The sequence below is a fragment of the Capricornis sumatraensis genome, chromosome 20 (genome assembly GCF_032405125.1).
Source record: "Capricornis sumatraensis isolate serow.1 chromosome 20, serow.2, whole genome shotgun sequence".
In the NCBI taxonomy this organism is placed as follows: Eukaryota; Metazoa; Chordata; class Mammalia; order Artiodactyla; family Bovidae; genus Capricornis; species Capricornis sumatraensis.
The window spans coordinates 67078639-67099986 of record NC_091088.1 but is presented as its reverse complement, the minus strand read 5'-3'; the positions used below and the strand labels follow the sequence as shown (position 1 = coordinate 67099986).

Below are 21348 nucleotides of genomic sequence, written 5' to 3'. Positions count from 1 at the left end.
TTCCATTCTCTCCCAAGTTCCCATATAACACTGAGCAGAGCTCGCTGTGCTCTACAGTAGGACCTCATCGGTTATCCATTTAAAATACAGCAGTGTGTATGCGCTCATCCCAAATTCGCTAACTATCCCGTCGCCTCATCCTTTCCCCAGCCCCCCACCACCGTAAGTTCATTCTCTAAGCCTGTGAATCTCTTTCTGTTTTGTAAATTCCTTTGTATCATTTATTTTTAGAGTCCACTTAGAGAGAATCTCACAGGGTATTCTCCTTCTCTGAAAAGACAAACTATTTTAAAGGAAAACATCTTGGGCCGGACTTCAGACAGGATAGGAGGGATCTCAGGGTGGGCGGAGCCAGACACACTAGATTTACGAGGAGGATGCTGTCGTTGGTGGCTTCTGGCTTCCTGAGTCAGCTGTGAGAAGGGAACTGTACACCAGATGGTGGAGGAGCCAAGGGCCAGGGCAAAACCTCTGGCCACACATCCCCGGGACCGAGAGGGCAAGGCGGGGCTGTGATTGTCCAGTCCCAAGTCTTCCTTTGAACTGCAGAACTGAAGGCGGGATCTTGGTCCGGACAGAAGGGACACCATGATCACGGAATTCCTGTCCCTGCTTTGCCTCGGTGAGTCTCCGGGGCTGGGACAGATGGGTTTGAGGGTGAGAATATTCACCGGGTAGTGGAGGTTACCTTGGGGAACGTGGCAAGTACAGAAATGATGGCTTCCGTTTACTGGGTACAAGCGACCTGTCAGAGTTTTGCGGGCTGTGATATCTGCATGCCCTGGTTTTGGCGCCTGCACATAAGGGATGAGGAAGCAGAGACATGTGGTAACAGCCTCAGCGTACTTGGCTCAGTAATGCACAGCTCAAGTGGGACCTCCGTGTCTGTATCATCTACATACCACCATCTTGCCTTGAATGTCCCATTGGCGTATGGGAGGCAGGGTCCACAGGGTGTGAAAGTCTGTGAGTTTGGTTATGAACAAGGGGTACAGAAAAGACATGTTATTACTGAGTCCAGGCTTGTACTGCTCACTGCATGATGGGCCAGTAACTTGAAAGACGAGTTGCTGGAGAAAAAAATAGCACCAGCAGACCAAGAAGACAGTGGACTAATGTCCCAAAGAACCATCTTGCCGAGGGTCTGGATGCTCCTTACATAAAACAAAGAGGGGGAAGTGAAAAGGTGAAATAAAAAAGGCAACAAATTGTTGCAAATATTTCACACTTCAGACCAGAATCCAGAAGGGATGTGCTAATTTCTTCTTTCCTGCAGCCATTCGCAGGTGGGCCTGGTCAGGATATTTCCCGTGAGCTTAAGCAAAGGTATCCTAGCTCAAGACTCAGGCATGAGAAGCAGGGTTCATGGGGAAGAGCCAGTATGTATGCTTGAAGTGTGCAGGCAACATCCCTTTAGTGCTTAACTTGTAGCAAAAACAACAGAATACCAAGGTTTAAGTAAAGGAAACAGATCCAATATGGAGTCAGATTTGTTTTTCCCTATGACACTAAGGTGGGGCTTCGCTGGTGCCTCAGATGGTAAAGACCCCACCTGCAATGCAGGAGACTCGGATTCGATCCCTGGGTTCGGAAGATACCCTGGAGAAGAGAATGGCCACCCCTTCTAGTATTCTTGCCTGGAGAATCCCATGGACAGAGGAGCCTGGCGGGCTACAGTCCCTGGGGTCACAAAGAGTCAGGCACGACTGAGCAAATTACACTTCACTTCATGATACAAAGGCAGGGAGCAGTGGATAAGAACATTTCCTGACCACCCGTATCCTGAGCTTGATTTTAAGCTGATGTTCAACTTGAACATAAGGTGATCAAGCAGACCCCAGCTTGTAGGAAGGAAGCCCTAGACGATAATCTTGGCCTGGTCTCTCCAGACTTTGGAAAGGCAGCCCCACCCGACTGAGTCCCCAGTTCCTCCTTTGTGAGTGGAGCCGGATTCAGGAGGGGGGCAGCGTGGAGGACCTCAGGGCTTGCCGTCTGCCGCCCTCCCACCCCCGGGTTCCTTCCTCCTTCTTCTGGGCTGAGCCCTTCCCTTTGAGGTCAGTCTCATCCCACACACACACACACACACACACACATACACACACACACACGCGAGCGTGAGAGGCGGCTGCCAGTCACCATACCCCAAACCTCCAGTTGCAGGACAGAATAAATGGGGCAGTCAAGAGACAGACCTCATCCTCTCTACACTTATTTCCTTGGGCTGCCGAAACAGTTCAGTTCAGTTCAGTTGCTCAGTCGTGTCCGACTCTTTGCGACCCCATGAATCGCAGCACGCCAGGCCTCCCTGTCCATCACCATCTCCCGGAGTTCACTCAGACTCACGTCCATCGAGTCCGTGATGCCATCCAGCCATCTCATCCTCAGTCATCCCCTTCTCCTCCTGCCCCCAATCCCTCCCAGCATCAGAGTCTTTTCCAATGAGTCAACTCTTCGCATGAGGTGGCCAAAGTATTGGAGTTTCAGCTTTAGCATCATTCCTTCCAAAGAACACCCAGGGCTGATCTCCTTCAGAATGGACTGGTTGGATCTCCTTGCAGTCCAAGGGACTCTCAAGAGTCTTCTCCAACACCACACTTCAAAAGCACCAATTCTTCGGCGCTCAGCCTTCTTCACCGTCCAACTCTCACATCCATACATGACCACTGGAAAAACCATAGCCTTGACTAGACGGACCTTAGTCGGCAAAGTAATGTCTCTGCTTTTGAATATGCTGTCTAGGTTGGTCATAACTTTCCTTCCAAGGAGTAAGCATCTTTTAATTTCATGGCTGCAATCACCATCTGCAGTGATTTTGGAGCCCCCCAAAATAAAGTCTGACACTGCTTCCACTGTCTCCCCATCTATTTCCCATGAAGTGATGGAACAGACAACAGCAAATCAGGTGGCTTAAGACATCTATTCTCCACCATTCTGGAGGCCAGAGGTCCAAAACCAGGGTGTCGGCAGGGCTGATTCCTCCTCGGGGCTCTGAGGGAGGGTCTGTTCCACACCCCCCTCCTCGACTCTGGCTGGGAGATGACTCGGAATCCTTAGCACCCCTCGGCTTGTAGCTCCTCACATAGTCACATGGCCACCTTCCCTCTGCATGTTCTGTCTCCAGGTCTCTTCCCAACCTCTTATTAGTATTATTTTTTAATGATTAATAGATTCATTTAAACAACAGTACATACAGTCATCATTGCCAGAATTAATATGAGATGTTAAATGTTCGATCCAACTTTCCTTCCTGGATCAGTTTTTCTTTCCTATCTCTGTCAGTTTTGAAAACATAAAACCAGAGGAGGGGTCCAATCCCAAGCAGAGCTCCTGAGAGCAGGCTCTGGGCATGGGCATGAAGCCGGGATAGACATTTGCTGAACTTGCTCAGGTCCAGTGAACCAAGGCAGGATCCTCAATTACCCCTTGGTGGCAAGGGTCGTTGCACTGAAGCTGGTACTCTAATTTAAACCGGGATCTTATGGCCAACAGGCTGGCTTGTGCCTTCTGGGTTTCGAGAGATATATCCTATTCAGCTGGGTCGAGGGTAATAGGTGGGGTGGCCAGGCTCATGGCTTGTACTTGGGGAACAGCGTCTTGGCAACCCGGCGCACAACAGTGCCTGTCCTTCCAACTTCCTATGAGGACATCAGTCATATTGGGTTAGGGTTTCAGCCGACTCCCGGAGGAACTTGTGCAAACTGTCAGCTGAAAAAAAACTGCACAACATAAAAGCTGAGAGTTGTGTTTTATTCAGTGGATACTCTTAGGACTTCCGGCCCCAGAGACAGCATCACAAGTAATTCTGAAAGAACTGCTTCAAGGAGGCGAGGGAGGAGCCAGGAAGGATAGGAATTTTGCAATGAAGGACAGGTGGTCTGAACATCGAAACACTACTACTAATCAAAGAAAACCAGATATCTCAGACTAAGGAATTTAGCGCTTTTCTGTGTATGGGAAGACACAAGAGCCTGCGCTGACTGAAATCACTCCTGGATGCACGCCTCAGCTGTCCGGGGCCAGCATCCTGGGTTTCCCCATCCTGAGCTCCCTCGGGGCTCGCCGTGGGCAGTGGCTGCAGGCTGCTGGCTGCTGGATGGCAGGCGTTCTCTGCTTCCTGCGTTGCCTCGGAGCTCACCAGCTCACTGTGTGCTATTACTGATGGTGGTGACACCATTTGTTTACTGACGTGGCCGGCAGTGTTTTACTTCTCAGATGTCAGTGAGGACTCTGCACCCAGTTCCGATGTGTGTGAATATGGAGGGGGTGGTTCTTCACACCACCAAGCCGCTGACTCAGCTGTTTGTCCTGCAATTCACCTCCATCGTGACATGAACTACCTGGAGATACCGTCAGACCCCACAGATTAAGGGCTCCATCCTAGAAGATGACCTCCCTTCCACTTCAGGGGCCAGTCATGAGCCCTGGTGGCTACCTGTGTTTCTGTGCGACTGGCTACAGATGGAAGGTTCTAACGAACCCCTCCTTGGGTCCATCAATTTGCTAGAACTCAAATTTGTGAGAACATGGAACTCAGAGAAACATTTTACTCACTAGATTACTGATTTATTATAGAAGAATTTGGGCTTCCTGGGTAGCTCAGCAGGTAAAGAATCTGCCTCCAGTGCAGGAGACCCCAATTCGATTCCTGGGTCAGGAAGTGCCGGGGTCCAGCCCCCGCAGGATCCAGGGAAACCCGAAGGAGGAACGGCATCAGCGATTGATTTAGAGAGAGATAAGGAAAGAATGTTGAAGATAAGAAAATAGAGAAGAGAAAGAGGCTGATATTCCTTGGTTTACATAGAGAACCAATTAAACTTCAAGACAAGAAGTTTGCCCTGTTCACGGAGGTCACAGGTGCCCTCCTGGTCTCCCGAGGGAGTGAAGACTCAGAACGTCTTCCCGTTCAGGTCTTAGAAACCCGGGCAGATAAGTGAATGCAGGGAGCCTCTATGCTCCAAGAGATCAGCCTGAAGAAAAGAGGGAGAGGGAGAGAGAGAGAGAGAAAAAAAAAAGATAGAGAGAAGAAAAAACACGGGGTGACCAAGCTGCTTCGGTGAGCGAGGCCCAAAATCTTTATTTTTCAAAAGGTACTTTTATACCTTGCCTTATACACAGAGGGAAATGAACGATGCAAGGTCACACAGAGTCAGCCCAAACACTCCAGCAGTTTCGCCCTTATCGAAACCAGGATTTTTCTGCATACCTTTCCCACAAATGATGTTGTGCACAGTATCCTCTGGCCTTGGAGGCCTGTGAACATTCCATGACCCTCTTTTGATAAAGGCTGCTCAACCAGAAAACTTATTTTCCCTCAAAGTGTTTTTTCTTTATATTTCTAACCTATGTCAGCCTCAGAAAATGCCAAACAGAGTTACATTTTTCACAGAGCAAAGGTGCAGTGAGTTACAAGAAAGAACCAATTAGCTCAAAAGTCTGATGTGGTTACATTCAAGGCTACACGTGTTTTTCTAGCATTCTCACTATGTTAACTAACGCACTCCCAGGTGCACAGTGGATAAGAGATATGGGAACTTAGCAACAAGCATTGGCCCAATAATGAAATCCTACATCAGCACTAGCACTACTCTAATAACTTTTAACTCTTTCAAAGGCTCTATGTTTTAGGCTTTCCGTGCCTCTCACAGTTGGGAGGCTGTAAATAATCACATGCGTAGCTGTAAGAGTCTGGATATACCTGCCGAGCAAGCTAGAATGCTAACAGAGGGGGTTTGATTTGAAATATTCCTCTCATGTCCAGGAGACTTATGAGCTATAGCCCTAAGTTGATTTTCTCCAGAGAAAGGTGGTCGGGGTTAGCCCCCTGTTAATGTCAGAGGAGCTGGTGAAAGTCATGAAATAGTAAAACAGACAGATTCTGGTTTGGGTGTAGATGCTCGGGAAAGCCTAGGGAGCCCGTTGGGTTCTGAAGCCTTGCTTGACAGTTCTCTTCCACACGACCTTGTCATGGGTGGGATCGCCTGTGGTGGCTCCTGGCAAGGAAGTTCCCCTGGAGAAGGGTTAGGCTACTCACTCCAGTGTTCTTGGGCTTCCCTGGTGGCTCAGATGGTAAAGAATCCACCTGCGATGTGGGAGACCTGGGTTAGATCCCTGGGTTGAGAAGATGCCCCGGAGGGACATGGCAACTCACTCCAGTATTCTTGCCTAGAGAATCTCAAGGACAGAGGAGCCTGGTGGGCTACAGTCCATGGGGTCACAAAGAGCTGGACACAAATGAATGACTAGGCACAGTACATAGAAGGATTTAAGTCAGGAACAGCCAAATGGAAGAGGTGCACAGAGCCAAGGATGAGGAAAAGGGCTTCTGAGCACATCACGCTCGAAAAGCCTCCACGTGTCCAACATGGAAGCTCTCTGAACCCATGCTTTTGAGTTTCTATGGAGGCTTCACTACATAGACGAGAAATGGGATGTTTCCTGCCGTATCAGTAAACAACGGATGTTGCAGCCGTCAGTGACTGAAGACACTTGAGGGTGAGCCCTGAGGGAACTCAGGAAGGAGAGAACACCTGCCACCCAGCAGCCATCAGACTGCAGCCACTCCCCACGGTGAGCCCCGAGGGAACTCAGGGATGAGAAAACAGGGATACTGGCTGCAGACAGCTGAGGTCCATATCAAAGGGACGACTGCTGTGAGTCCAGACGCTTGCATCTTCCCATACTGAGAAAAGCTCTAAATTCTTTAACTGGAGACATCTGATTTTCTTTTTTTAACAGTAACGTTTTGTTCTGACCTCCTGCCCTTTGTTGCAAAACTCATATATATCCTTCCCACACCACAGCCCCCAGCAGTTCTCTCAAGGTTACTTGAGATGCTGCCTCCTGGGCTTGAAGTCCTAAGAATATCTGATGAAAAAAACATAACTCTCAACTTTTAGGTTGTGTGTATTTCTTTAGTCGACATAGGCGTGATTGATTGAATCACTGGCAATTGGTAATCCCCAGCCCTTCTTCCCTTCCTGGAGTTGGGGTTGGGAGTGGGATTGGGGGTAGGGGGTGGGTAAGACTGACAGTTCCAACCCTTTAATCACTTGGTTGTTTCCCTGGCAACCAGCAACCATCCTTAGGTTACCTAGAGACTTTTCCAAAAGTTATTTTAACATAACAAAAGACACTTTTACCTCTCACAACACTCAGGGAATTTCAAGAGTTTGGGGAGCTCTGTACCTGGACAGGGACAAAGACCCAATGTCACAACATCAAAGTAATTTTTCCTCTTCTCTGGGGAACTATAGATTCTAGTGCCACTCTCCTCCTCCCTTTCTAGCTTGGAAGTTGAGCAGCTCTCCACGTGGTGTATTTAAAGTCCATTTTTGCTGTTTGAGCTCAGTCATGTCTGACTCTTCGCAACCCTGTGGACTGCAGCCTTCCAGGTTCCTCTGTCCGTGAGATTCTCCAGGCAAGGATACAAGAGCAGGTTGCTATTTCATTCTCCAGAGCCCATACTAAATGTTAAATGGATGATGCCTGGCTGAGTCAGGCAGAGAGGGTAGCTGGATGGTGAATGTCAGTTGTTGTAAAGGGCCTGCTAGATAATATAAGTGGGTACATGGCTGACATATGTGAAGAGTCCGTCAGATTCTCACTGATTGGCAGTTATTCACTGCAATTATTTCCAGATAAATATGCTTACTTGTGTTGCCTACAGCTCCCTACCTCAGAATTCTAGTAAGACTTCAAGGCGCTATCCTTTTATCCTTTGCTTTTTCAAGCTACCCTACACGCCAGTGTGTCTCTCCTCCTTAGCGGCAGGTGTCTCCACTGCAGCCAGTTCTCTGCCTATGTCAGCTGTGGTCCTTTATTAAGAAAGATAGGATTTCCTTGGTGGCCCAGTGGCTAAGCCTCCGTGGTCCCAGTCCAGGGGGCCCGGGTTTGATCCCTGGTCATGGAATTAGATCCCATATGCTGCAACTAAGACCTAGCAGAGCCAAATAAACAAATACAAAATAAATAGATATTTTTTTAAAAAAAGAAAGAGAAATTCTGAGGATCCAATGACCAGCATGGTGACGATAGTTAATAACATTGAAATCGGCTCAGAGAATGGATCTTAAACATTCTCCCCGCCCCCTGCACACACACACAAGGTAACTATGTGAGCTGACTTATTTGTTAATTAGCTTCATGGTGGTGGTCATTGCACAATACATACGTGCATCCAGTCATCACATGTACACATTAATACAATCTTATTTGTCAAAAACAGAGAACCCCTCCGTCAATTTCCACCTACTCCTCAGTAAGGTTTCATGATGAAAAGTGAATCTAAGGCAATCGTGAGCTTATTTAAAAACGAAAGGAAGGAAGAATGGGAATCACCACTGGAGCAGGAGACTGGCTGATAACGGAGCTGAGATGACTTTGGACTAAAAGCAGAGGAGAGAGGGACTAAAAAGAGGCCGCGAGACCTGGGGACGCCCCCTACCCCCCGACCACCCGGAAACCAGGTCCCTGCCTGTCAGTGCAGCAGTCGCCACCAGAGCGAACGCGGGCTCCGCCCACCGCCAGGCTCCCACGTGCTGCTGGCTGGTGAAGCTTGGGGGCTCGGGTTTTGGCCCACCGTTGAGCGGAAACAAGGGCCAGATCCCGAGTCAGTCTCATGTCCAGGTGTGTACCTGCAATCTAGATACGTAACTGAATCACTCTTCTGTATGCTGAAAACTAACACACCAAATCGACCATGCTTCGATCAAAAAGAAAAAGACAAGCATACAGTTCATCTCTCATGAGTGTTTCTCTTCCAGGGCTTTGTCTGGGCAATGAAGACGAGGAAAAGAACGGTGAGTCATGTCCCACCTAGTCTCTGTTCCCGCACCCCGAGTTTCATGACCTTTTTCCCTTTCATCCTCTGAATTCTAGGAGGGTTTTGGTGGTCACCAAGATGAAGAGTCTAACTCCAAATTCTTTCCAGAGAAACTTCCCAAACCCCTCCTCCAGGCCTTGCCCAGCTCAGAGGTTGCACGCGGCAGCAACGTGACCCTCATGTGCCAGTGTGGTGCCCGGAATGGGACATTCATGCTGGGGAAGTCACACGGTACAATACAGGGCAGAGCTCAGCAGGAAGGTGGCTGAACTCCTCCTCACTCACCTGGAGCCTGGGCTTCCCTGGTGGCTCAGATGGTAAAGAAGCCGCCTTCCAAGGCAGAAGATGCAGGTCCGATACCTGGGTCAGGAAGAGCCCCTGGAGGAGGGCATGGCAACCCGCTCCAGTGTTCTTGCCTGGAGAACCCCATGGGCAGAGGAGCCTGGCGGGCTGCAGTCCATGGGGCCACAAGGAGTCGGACATGACTAAGCTGCTAACCCGCCTAAGGCGGCCACAGGCTCCTCGACAGGTGGTCTGGGCATATTTTCTCTCTGACCTTCACCTCGGACAATGCCCCTCTTTATTTCTCAAACAGGTTAGTCTTGTTTGGCAAACATAGCACAGAACTCGCTCCAGCCATAAGATCCCTGGGTGCAGTCAGAGAGCCAGCACCTTTGTACAGGTGGCGTCACTGACCCCAGGCACCTCACTGTAAAATGGACCCAAGAAACCTGCTGCTGAGAAGCTGCCTTCCCCATCCCAGAGCATAACTGCAAATTGTGCTTTGCTATCCCCGGAGGAGGAAGTGGCAGCCCACTCCAGTATTCTTGCCTGGGAAATCCCAGAGACAGAGGAGCCTGGCAGGCTACAGTCCACCAGGTTGCAAAGAGCTTGACACGACTGAAGTGACTTCGCACGTCATGACTGAACACCACCATCACCGATGGAGTACAGAAAGGGGTTTGCGTGCAGATTAACCGGTGGTCCTCTGGGGGAAGGAGGGGGCCCTGTGACAAGTGACTTCACTGGTGCTGAGCTAAAAATTCCCGACTGACTATTCAAGACAACATTTATGGGCATGGGTGGGGTTCAAAGCTTCAGTTAGACTAGGTATTGAGCCCTAGCACAGTCTATACAAATGATTCCATGTTGAGCCTGTGATTTTCCTTTTTTAATAATCAATCAATTGATTTTTGGCTGTGCTGGGTCTTTGCTGCTGCACACGGGCTTTCCCCAGTTGGGGTGAAGGGGGGCTATCCTTGGCTGCGGTGTGTGGGCTTCTCATCTTGGGGGCCTCTCTTGTAGCAGAGCACGGGCTGAACATTCGAGGGCGTCAGTGGTTGCAGCTCATGGGCTCAGCAGTTGTGACTCTCGGGGTTAGCTGCTCCACAGCACGTGGAGTCTTCCTGGATCGGGGATCAAACCCGTGTCCCCTGCACTGGCAGGTGGATTCTTACCCACTGCGCCATGAGGGAGGTCTGCCATTCCTTATGTTTGTACCAAAAACTAAAATTTGACACCCATTCATGAGCAAAAGTGCCTCGTGGGAGCTGTGGGATTCACCACCAGACACCAAAGGGCCAGGAGGAGCCTCACCCGCGTGGGCTTTGGATAGCGGGCAGACAGGCTTCAGTACCAGCCATTGAACCGCAGGAGACCGTGACCTGATTCCAGCCCCTCTTGGCCGTCGTCTGGGAGAATGCGGACACGGTGGTATCTACAGACGGGAGAACGTTTGCGGACATTCACACACCAAGGCTGAAGTATGGAGGAGCGGGAAACTGGAACAGGTCAATAACAGGTCAAGAGATTGAACCAGCGATCAAAACCTCCCGACAAGTAAAAGCCCGGGACCGGTTGGCTTCACTGGTGAATTCCACCGAACATTTATGGCAGAAATAACACCAGTCTTTCCCAGCCTTTTCCTAGAAAGTGCAGAGGAAGGAACACTCCCGTGCTCATTTTACAAGGCCAGCATCCCCTTTACGTCAGAGCCAGATAAGGACACTGAGAGAAAACTGTAGACCTATATCCCTGATGAATGCAGATGTGAAAGTTCTCAACAAAACGTTGGCAAATCAATTTTAACACTGCATTAAAAGACTCACACACCATGATCAAGTGAGATGTCTCCTTTGTACCCAATGATGGTTCACTATACAAGTCGATAAGTGTGATACACACATTAATAGAAGGAAAGATAAAAGTCATATGTCCATCTTATATGTAAACAATTTTGATAAAAGAGATCATTTCAATATAAAAACTCTCAATAAATTGGGTGTAGAAGGAACATACTTCAACACAATAAAGGCCAATATAACAAGCCCACAGATAAGGTCATACTTGATGGTGAAAAGTTGAAAGCTTTTCCTCTGATATCAGGAATAAGACAAAGATGCCCACCACTTCAATTCAGCGTAATACTGGAGGTCCTCTTTGGAACAACTGGGCAAGACAGAAAAAAAAAAAAGGCATTCAAATTGAAAAGCAAGACGTAAAACTGCCTTCCTTTGCAGATATGATCTTATCTACAGAAAATTAACAAAAATAAATACTTTAGCTACCTGATACGAAGAGCCAATTCATTATAAAAGACCCTGATGCTGGGACAGATTGAAGGCAAAAAGAGAAGGGGACGACAGAGGATGAGCTGTTTAGATAGCATCACCGACTCAATGGACATGAATCTGACAAAAGGGGAGAGATAGGGGAGCCTGGTGTGTTGCAGTCCATGGGGTCACCAAGAGTCGGACATGACTTAGCAGCTGAACTACAACAGTATATCAAACGAAAAAGCTTCCGCACAGCAAAACAAGCCATCGCCAACATGAAACGGCAATCTACCAGATGGGAGAGAGTGCCTGTAAAACGTTGGTGCTCTTTCCTGGGATATGGTTGGAAGGTGGGGAATCAGTAGTGTCGTTCATAAATATTTTTGATATTAAAATAACGCCAAGCTCCAGCAGTATTAAGAAGACTAAGCTAGTGCTCTGGCCTGGGTTTGGGGACCCAGTGAGCACCTGGAGAACGGGAAAAAAACAAAACAAAACATTCTCCTCTCTGCTTCTCAAAGAGGGCACAAGTCCGTAAATAGGATATGAGGGTTTATCTCCCCAAGGTTCTCATACAAACACTGTGATTCCTTTTCTCCTTTCCCGTTTTCTAGGGAACCAAAAGGAAAGCAAACCCGCCCCTGAGAAGACAGGTAATATAATCAGAAGGGACTTCTTTCCCCCAATTATATCCACCTCTGAAAACACCGGTGAATAAAACAGCACAAGGTACATCGTCTGCTGTTTTACATGATGAAAAGCTATGGTGGAGCTTCGGGAAGAACGGGGGTGAGTCGGTATGACTGGTTTGGGGAATGGGACCAGGACCTGCGGAGCCTATACTTTGGGACGATGTGTGATCAAAGACTTGCTAAAACTTTCAAGTTCTCAAAAAACAGTGAATGTTATTTTTTTTTTTTCTGATACTGGTTTTCTGTGAAGAATTGACTAAGATTCTACCCTCAGAAATTCTCATAAAAACTAGGCCTTTCTGAAGGTTTAGACTGAAATGGGCTTACCCAGCCAGGATTCATTTTTGCTGTGTCAGGCAGCTTGGGGGATTTTAATCCCCTGACCTGGGCTTCCCAGGTGGCTCAGTGGTAAAGAACACACCTGCCAATGTAGGAGACTCAGATTCAATCTCTGGGTCGGGAAGGTCCCCTGGAGGAGGAAATGGCAACCCACTCTGGTATTCTTTTCCTGGGAAATTCCATGGACAGAGAAGCCTAGTGGGCTACAGTCCTCGGGGTTGCAAAGAGTCGGACGCAACTTGGTGCCCAGTCGAGCACAAACACAGGCTTCCCTGACCAGGGACCGAACCCAGGCCTCTGGCAGTGGAAGCTGCAAGTCCTAACCACAGGACAAACAGGGAATTTACCTAGATGCGTAATCATTTTTTCTTTCAGCAACTCATAACCTTCCTGTAATCTGCTCCAAAGGATCAAAATTGTTCAAGGTCGTCATTAGAGTCTGTGCAAGTATAATAGAAATAATTTTTAAAAAGGTATCCTTGGAAATTCTCTGGTGGCCCAGGGGTTGGGACCCCACACTTCCATTGCAGGGGGCACTGGTTCCATCCCATGTGTGTGGCGTGGCCAAAAAAAAAAAAGAGAGAGAGAGAGATTTCCTGCATCCTGTCCTTGAAAAATACGTATTTGTCTTCGAAACATTTTTATTCAGTATTAGCAGGCTGATGACTGCTACTCTGGCTCTGTGAACACAATGCGTGCCACGGCTTCTTGGGGAGATCTGAAATCTGATAAGAGTCGGAGAGGTTGGAAGTGCCAGAAACGGGAGATGGAAAGTCGAAGCGTTCGTGTTTTTAGCTCTTCCGTCATTTCTTTTCTTTTTTAGTTGGTATATTATTCACATCCCATAAGATCACCCTTTTAAAGTATACAAGGCAGAGGCGTCTGGCACATTCACAGGGCTGTACCATCACCCCTATGCTGGTTCCCCAGATGAAGTTCCATTAAGCAGCCGGTCTTTGCTCCCTGCTCTCCCGACATGCCCTGCCAAACTGCTTGCTGACTCTATGGTTTTGCCTGTTGTGGACGTTTCATGTAAAACGCAGCCCCACACTGAGGTCTGGAGCCTGGCTTCTTTCACTTAGCACGGTGTCTTCAGGTCTCACCTGTGTTGCAACACGTATCAGTGCTTCCATTCTTTCCATGGCTGAAGAGCGTTCCATCATATGGACAGACCACGTTTTGTTTGTCCATTCATCAGCTGATGGACGTTTGGGTGGTGTGTACCTTTTGGCTATTGTGAGTAATGCTGCCGTGAATACAGGTGTACGTATATCTGAGCCTCTGCTTTCCGTCAGGTATTTGAAAGGAGAAAGTCTTAGTCACTCGGTCATGTTGACTCTTAGCGACCTTATGGACTGTAGCCCGCCGTGGGATTCTGTCTATGGGATTCCCCAGGCAGGAGTACTGGAGTGGGTTGTCATTTCCCACTCCAGGGGATCTTCCCGACCCAGGGGTTGACCCTGGGTCTCCCGCACTGCAGGCAGATTCTTCACCATCTGGGCCACCAGGGAAGCCCCTAGTCAGGTATCTACTACGCAGGAGTAAAACCGCTGGGACACAGGGCAAGTTTGTGTCTGACTTTTTGAGCAACTGCCAAACTGTTTTCCAGTGTGACTGTGCCCATTTCACCTGCCCGTCAGTAATTTATGTAGGCTCCAGTGTCTCCACATCCTTGCCAACACTTGTGGTCTTCCTTTTATTTTTCTATAGCCAACATGGTGGGCATGTATATCATTTCCTGTTTTTCGGCCACAACAAGCGGCACTGTGACCTTAGCTCTCCAATCGGGAGAGCTCTGCACTGGGAGCCCTGAGTCTCAGCCACTGGCCCACCTGAGAAGTCCCTGTATATTGTTTCTTAAAATGCACTCTCAGAGCTCACATTTACACCACTGCAATGCTAAACAGAGTAAGACGTCTTTAAGCACAGACATGCTATCTCTGGAGAAGGAAATGGCAACCCGCTCCAGTATTCCTGCCGGGGAAATCCTGTGGACAGAGGATCCTGGTGGGCTACAGTCCATGGGCGTTGCAAGAGTCAGACACAACTTAGCGGCTAAACAACAGCAACAAGAGGCTGTCTCCAGCCTACATACACGCGCCTCCAGGCTACTAGAAAGGAAGCCTTTACTCTAATCCTGGGCGGAGACTACAATGGAGTTCATGCCCTAACTTTGCCACAAGGCCAGGCTTCCTTTCTGGGACTTCATGCCCTGTGTCAAGCTGTATCCCACTGCTCAGTCAGATGCCTGAGATCAGTATCACAGACCTTCTGCAAGTTAATTTTGGCAATGTGTAAACAGTCGATGTGAAATTTGTCCAGGATATGTGGCCATCTCAGGGCAAACCCAGTTCAGCGGGCAGTGGGCAGTCTTGCAATCATTTACTTCTCATTTCCAGCGAACTGAGTTTATCCATTTCTAGCGAACTGCACCGTGAGATAAACTGTAGGGTCGTCAAGGGGAGGGCTGAGAGCATAAGGCAAGGCTGATGTTCCTTCGCTGCCATCCAGGAACGGGTGTTTCTGCCCCACTTTTCCAAGTCCATGGGGATGCGAGGCTCCCACAAATGTCAGCTGTTGGAAAAGGGGTGTCCCCGGGCCCCTTAGATTCCCAAGGCATTTTCTGGACAGTACCCCACCACCACCACCAACAAAGACACCAATGTGCTCACGTTGGGAAGGGGGAGAAACCATGATCGAGCACGCCTAAGAACGGCAGAGAATCTGGGCAACCGCGGGCGGAGGAGCTCTGACAGCATCTGTCACAGAGGGAGGTGGGTGGGGGGTGGGGTGCCGTGTGAGAGATTGATCCTGATCCCTGCAACCTCCTCAGCCGGCACCGTGAGTCAGAGTCTACACTGAGCGCTTCCGAGTCAGGGTTTTTCATCATCACTGCCCTCTTCAAGGGAGCGCTCCTCACCTCCCTTTCCCACGCCTCCTTCCCCTCCCCACCAGTTTCATGAAGCTGTCACTGACACATAAAGCGGTAAGATACTTAAAGTGTACAATGGGATGATTTGATACAGGATAGGGGCTTCCCTGGTAGCTCAGTGGTAAAGAATCCGCCTGCGGTGCAGGAGACCTGGGTTCGATCCCTGGGTTGGGAAGATCCCCTGGAGAAGGGAAAGGCTGCCCACTCCAGTACTCTGGCCTGGAGAATTCCACAGACTGTATAGTCCATAGGGTCACAAAGAGTCAGGCACAACTGAGCGACTTGCACTGAAACTGAAACTTTCACCTCATGTCATATATTTGCTTTTTTTTTTTTTTCGTGAGAATGCTTAAGATCTACTCTCTTAGTAAATTTCATTATACATTACAGTGCCACCAACTATGATTCACGCTGTCCATTAGGTCCTCAGACCTCAGTCATCTGAAACTTGTTTGTGCTCTTTGACCAACTTCTTCCCATGTACCCCACCCCCAAGCCTCTAGCAATCACTGTGTTACTCTCTGTTTTTATGAGCTTATTTTTGTTTTTTAAAACATTTACTTATTTGGCTGCACCAGATCCTAGTTGCAGCTTGTGGGATCTGGTTCCCTGACCGGGGATTGAACTCAGGCCCCCGGCATCGGGAGTGCATGTGTATATACACCACACCTTCTCGATCTGTTCATCTATCGATGGACACTGAGGTTGCTTCCTTACCTTGAGAAGATGATTCTTGGACTTTGATCCGTCTGTTGCTGGGCTTGTCTTCACTTCCATAGCATCACAGTTAGTCTGGGTAAATGTGTTTCTCACCAGATTATGACTTCCCTGGAAAAGGTTCAGAATGTCACTTCTCTTGGAACGTCCACACCTGGGGTCAGCACAGAGCTACCCCGACCTTGGGGCAGACTGGCCAGAAAGGTTAGACGTAGCAGCATCCACAGCCCATCCTGGCCATGTGACTCTGGGGAGCTCAGTTTAATTCCAGGTACTTGGTTTATGTATGAATGAAATGGGGATGGCACACGTACCTTGTGTACTTATCGTCAAGACAAGAAAGAACAGGGAATTCCCTGGTGGTCCAGCGTCAGGACCCCAGGCTTTCATGTTAAAGGCCTGAGTTCAGTCCCTGGTTGGGGAACCAAGCTCCTGCAAGCTTCATGGCCAAAAAAAAAAAAAATTTTAATACAAAAAAATGTTTTAATGAGAAAACACTTACGAGTGCTAATGGCTCCTAGTTAAGAAGTGTTATTCCTGGGGAGGAAGCGTTTACTGGGTGTTTGCCATCTGCCAGGCACTGCGCTAGCCCTCTCTGTAGGCACTGGCCCACTCCTTCTCTCGACCAACCAGTAAAGCAGCCACAGTCGCTGTCCTCGCTTTGATCAGGAAAACAAAGCTCGGGGAGATGGCACAAGTTCCCTCAAGTGACTGGACAGCCCAGCTGGGGAGTGGCAGCTCCGAGTCTTGAAGCCAGGCTGTCTGGCTCCGGGTAACCCTTCTGTGAGGCTCTCAGTGCGTTGCTGGAGCCAGCCTGACTCCTGGCCCCGTCCTTCTCCCTCCAGACACCAGGATCGTCTTCGGGGCCACCTTCAGCTGTCTCTCGCTCTTTCTCCTCTTCCTTGCCGTCTTCTTCATCTACAGGTGCACTCAGCAAGGTGAGTTCCGAGCACCACGGGTTCCACACTCGGAGGACGGGGTCTAACGTGAAGGACTCTTTAGGGCGATACATGCCTCCTTGTTTTTTTTTTTTTAATAGATTCATCAGAGGAAGAATCCATCAAGAGGTAGATACACTTGCAGACCTCACGCCCTGCGATAACTCCCACTCCACCGCACGTCGGCGACTCTTAGGCCCCGCCCCGCCTCTGTCAGCCCTACCCCCTGCCCTAGACCTCCAGATCGCATACTCTAACACGTTCCTCTTTCGCAGAACCTGCCATTCCAAAGTGCACAAGCAGAGGGATGCAGGTGAGTGATCCGGGGCGAAACCACGAGGAGCCTCGGGGTGGAAAGACTGCACTCTGACTCTTGCCGTCTGAGAACTGAGTTCTGTCTCCTTGTACTCACATGCAGATGTACCCATGCTGGAAAGGATTTCTGAGTCGGTGAGTTCTCCCCTATGGAAGAACCCAAGAGCTCACGTACCACCAGAGGCTGGTCTGTCTGCCTCTTGGCTTAGCTCAAACGCTGGTTATATTCATGCGGCCATTTGATATTGAGTTTAAAAACATCTGAGGAACCCATTAAAAGAGAGTAGATAGGAGGCTAACAGGGGCTGGGGGGGTGTGGGCAGGTAGGGGACCTGGGAAGATGACATTTAAGGGGCAAACTGGCAACTTGTAGATGAATAAGTTCTGGGAGTCGAATGCACAGCCTGGGGATTATAGTCAGCAATACTGTATCGTATACGTCAAAGGTGCTAGGAGGTAGGTCATAACTGTTCTCATCATGAAAAAGAAATGATACTTACGTGACAGGATGGAGGTGTTACCAAGGGGCACACTATATCCGTGTATCACATCACCATGCTGCTGCTGCTGAGGCACCTCAGTCGTGTCCGACTCCATGCGACCCCACGGACGGCAGCCCACCAGGCTCCCCCGTCCCTGGGATTCTCCAGGCAAGAACACTGGAGTGGGTTGCCATTGCCTTTTCCACACGAACATGAGTACACCTTAAAGTCGCATAGGGTTATATATCAGTTACGTCTCAGACAAACAAACAAAACAACAGGTGCTTTGAATTTCACAGTAGCTGGATTCCAGCTCCCAGTGGCTACTATTTATTACCATGTGGTCTGAGACCAATCACAAAACCCCCATGAGAGGGGAGACATGTATATGTACAACTGATTCACTTCACTGTGTACCTGAAACACACACTGTAAGCCACCTATACTCCAATAGGAATTCAGCAAACAAGACACAAGCCCGCATAATTTGGACCTTTCCTTCCCTGGTGGCCGGGATGGTAGAGAATCTGCCTGCAATGCAGGAGACCCGGGTTCAATCCCTGGGTCAGGAAGATGTCCTGGAAAAGGGAAAGGCAACCCACTCCTCTCCACAGACAGAGGAGCCTGGTGGGCTACAGCCCACGGGGTCACAGAGAGTCAGACATGACTGAGCGACTAACACTTCTTCACTTCTTTCCTTCTATATTTAAGGGGAATCCAAATCCCCAGTTAAAAGGCTGTGAGAGTCTAATGATGTCATAAACGTAAAGGGTTTATTGGTGTTTCTGGCAAATTTTAAGTGTCAAATGGGTGGCATGAAAGCATCATTTAACAAATATTAATCAATTTACACTCATCAATTTCTTCTGTTTAAAATACTGCTTGTTGGGTGCATACTCAGTCAGTCAGGCATGTCCAGCTCTTTGTGACCCCATGGACTGTAGCCCACCAGGTTCCTCTCTCCATGGGATTTTCCAGGCAAAGAATACTGGAGGGGGTTGTCATTTCCTCCTCCAGGGGATCTTCCAGACCCTGGGATCGAACTGGCGTCTCCTGTGTCACCTGCATTACAGGTGGATTCTTTACTGCTGAGCCACTGGGAAGCCCCTAAAATACTGCTTATTTGTGATTTAATATTAATGAGCATTATAACATCTAAGAGCAATAGCAAGTAAAACTCATACCTTTTCCCACAGGGCACAGACGTTCACTGGCTCATTCTTGAAGCCAAACCAAGTTAAATAAGAGCATTAGCAGGGAATTCCTCGGTGGTCCAGTGGTTAAGACTTGGTGCTTTCACTGTCGAGGGCCTAGGTTCAATACCTGGTCAGACAAGTAAGATTCTGCAAGCTACTGGCCAAAAAAGAAAGCATTAGTAAAAGATTTAAACATTGTTGCATTTAAAGCGATATTTAGGTACATTGCATTCATTTAGATACATAGAAATATTAAGTTATGGAAAGGCATAGTTTATCACAAAATAAATGCCAGTGATTAAATCTGGGCTATTTTAAGTGTTGGCTTAATGACCCTGATTAGCACATTGTTGATAATTATAATATTATGATAATGTCATGTTGTGATGGGATACCTCCACACAATAGAATACTATTCAGCAGTTAAAGAAAGAAGTTACAGATATAGGTGAGAAGTGACTGCACCTCAAAAACAGGTGAAAAAAGTCAGATACAAAAAACTATATATAAAATTGTTCTATTTACATAAAATTTCCAGGAAAGGCAAATTAGTAGTTGCTTATGGCTGGGGTGGGGGTGGAGGGCAGAGAGAGCAAGGGTTAACTGCAAAAAAGCCCAGGGAACTTTTGGGGGGTGACAGATATTATCCCACTGTACAGTGGTGATGGTTGCATTGTTCTACAAATTCACTAAAAGTCATAGAACTGTACACTTATCCCAGGGGAATTTTATGGTATATACATTATATATCAGCAAAAATACTTTTTAAAATACAATACTATGTCATCAGTAGGTATGCATATAGGAGGGCAATTCTTTTTCTGAAAACCATACGTTTGCAACTGATTTTTAATAAGCACAAGTTACCACTGATTGCTGGTATCCTGTTATGAGGGTCGAAAGCACAGCCATCCTAGAACGTGCTGTCCAACGGAGCTTCCTGCAACGAGGGCAACAGTCTATAGCTGTGCTGTCCCAGACACGTCACAGCCTCCGGCTGCATCTGAAATGCATCTGGTGAGACTGAGGACCTCAGTTTGAATTTAGCTGACATTTGTCTGAAGTCGAATGGCCACGTGTGGCTCGTGGCTACCCTACTGCACAGCTCAGCTCTACAAGCCTGTCTCTCTTCTCCCCAAAGCCTGAAGAGCCCGAGGGGGTGACCTACGCCCAGCTAAACACCACCGCACTGTCCAGGGCAGCTTCTGTCCCCGCCGAGGAGACCCCGAGTTCTTGCGACTACACGACGGTGAAGATGTAGGGCTGAGAGAAGAGCTTTTCTCTGGGAAGAGAGTATCGATTAACACGGCCGGGGTGACCGGACTTGGGAAATCCAGGTGACTCTGTGTCCTTGGCTCATTTACTCATAAGAATAGAATTGCTTTTCTCTTCTTGCTTCCCCTCCTCTCAAAAATTACAGGGTGAGTTTTCACAAGACTTGGACTGCGCCTTTAGTATGAAAGTGTTAATCGCTCAGTCGTGTTGACTCTTTGGGACCCCATGGACCGTAGCCCTCCAGGATCCTCTGCCCATGGGATTTCCCAGGCAAGAATACTGGAGTAGGTTGCCATTTCCTTCCCCAAGGGAATCTTCCAGACCCAGGGGATCGATCCTGGGTCTCCTGCATTGCAGGTGGATTCTTTACCCTCTGAGCCACCGGGGAGGGTTTGAATGAAATCATAGGCTAAGAATACGTACTGTATCTATAGGCTGGTGGGACTGGGAATATTCACTTAGGGAGTTAAGGACGACATCATGCAAATAGAAAATGTTGCTCAGAGAAGACTACGTGACCCCGCAGACACAGGGACTTCACAAAAGGAGCAGAAAAATTGTAGGCCGTGAAGGGAGGCACTCGTGAATTAACAAAAAGCGTCCCTAAGTAGCACACGCCTAGGAAAGCAGCTGAAAGTATTTGGTTCCCGATTCTTTCAAGCCTCTAGTCTCAAGCCCAGTTTCCTCTCTGATAAGAATGAAAGCGTTTCCTTAACGCCATCATATTTCTGTTTTTATTCTTATTATTAAAATCAAAGGCTGCAATAAGGTTAGACTTACAGAATCTGTGTGGATTCTGTCGCTTGGCACCCGTAACTTAGTTAACTCATGTGAACACAGCATTTTAAGGATGTTTTTCTGAATGTGGACTTTTTTGTGTAGGTGATAGTGGTACCGAATGACCGCTTCGGTATAAGCACGGGTATATGAGCTTTGCTTCCAAAGTTACGTCACTCAGTCAGGTTTGCAAGTCATTTTAAAATATATGAATGGATGAAAGTATGAATATTTGGAATGTGTATATAAATATTCTTCACTCAGTAGCAGACACTGGGATACCTTTTTTCTTTTTTTTGGACGTGCCTG

General features: G+C 48.3%; 1 protein-coding gene across 1 annotated transcript; it reads left to right on the top strand.

The window, feature by feature from the left end:
- Positions 1-588: 588 nt before the first annotated feature.
- On the top strand, positions 589-20248 carry LOC138096942 (V-set and transmembrane domain-containing protein 1-like). Its single transcript, XM_068993171.1, has 6 exons — positions 589-622; positions 8763-8798; positions 16902-16994; positions 17230-17307; positions 17413-17444; positions 20129-20248. The coding sequence occupies exons 1-6, from the start codon at positions 589-591 to the stop codon at positions 20246-20248; spliced, it is 393 nt and encodes a 130-aa protein (XP_068849272.1).
- The last annotated feature ends 1100 nt before the right edge of the window (positions 20249-21348 follow it).

Bases quoted from the DNA above. Each gene is read 5' to 3' on its own strand.
- LOC138096942 (XM_068993171.1), top strand. From the start codon at position 589: ATGATCACGGAATTCCTGTCCCTGCTTTGCCTCG. The intron at 17,308-17,412 runs GTGAGTGATCCG...ACTCACATGCAG, and splicing joins GCACAAGCAGAGGGATGCAG to ATGTACCCATGCTGGAAAGG. The intron at 17,445-20,128 runs GTGAGTTCTCCC...TTCTCCCCAAAG, and splicing joins TGGAAAGGATTTCTGAGTCG to CCTGAAGAGCCCGAGGGGGT.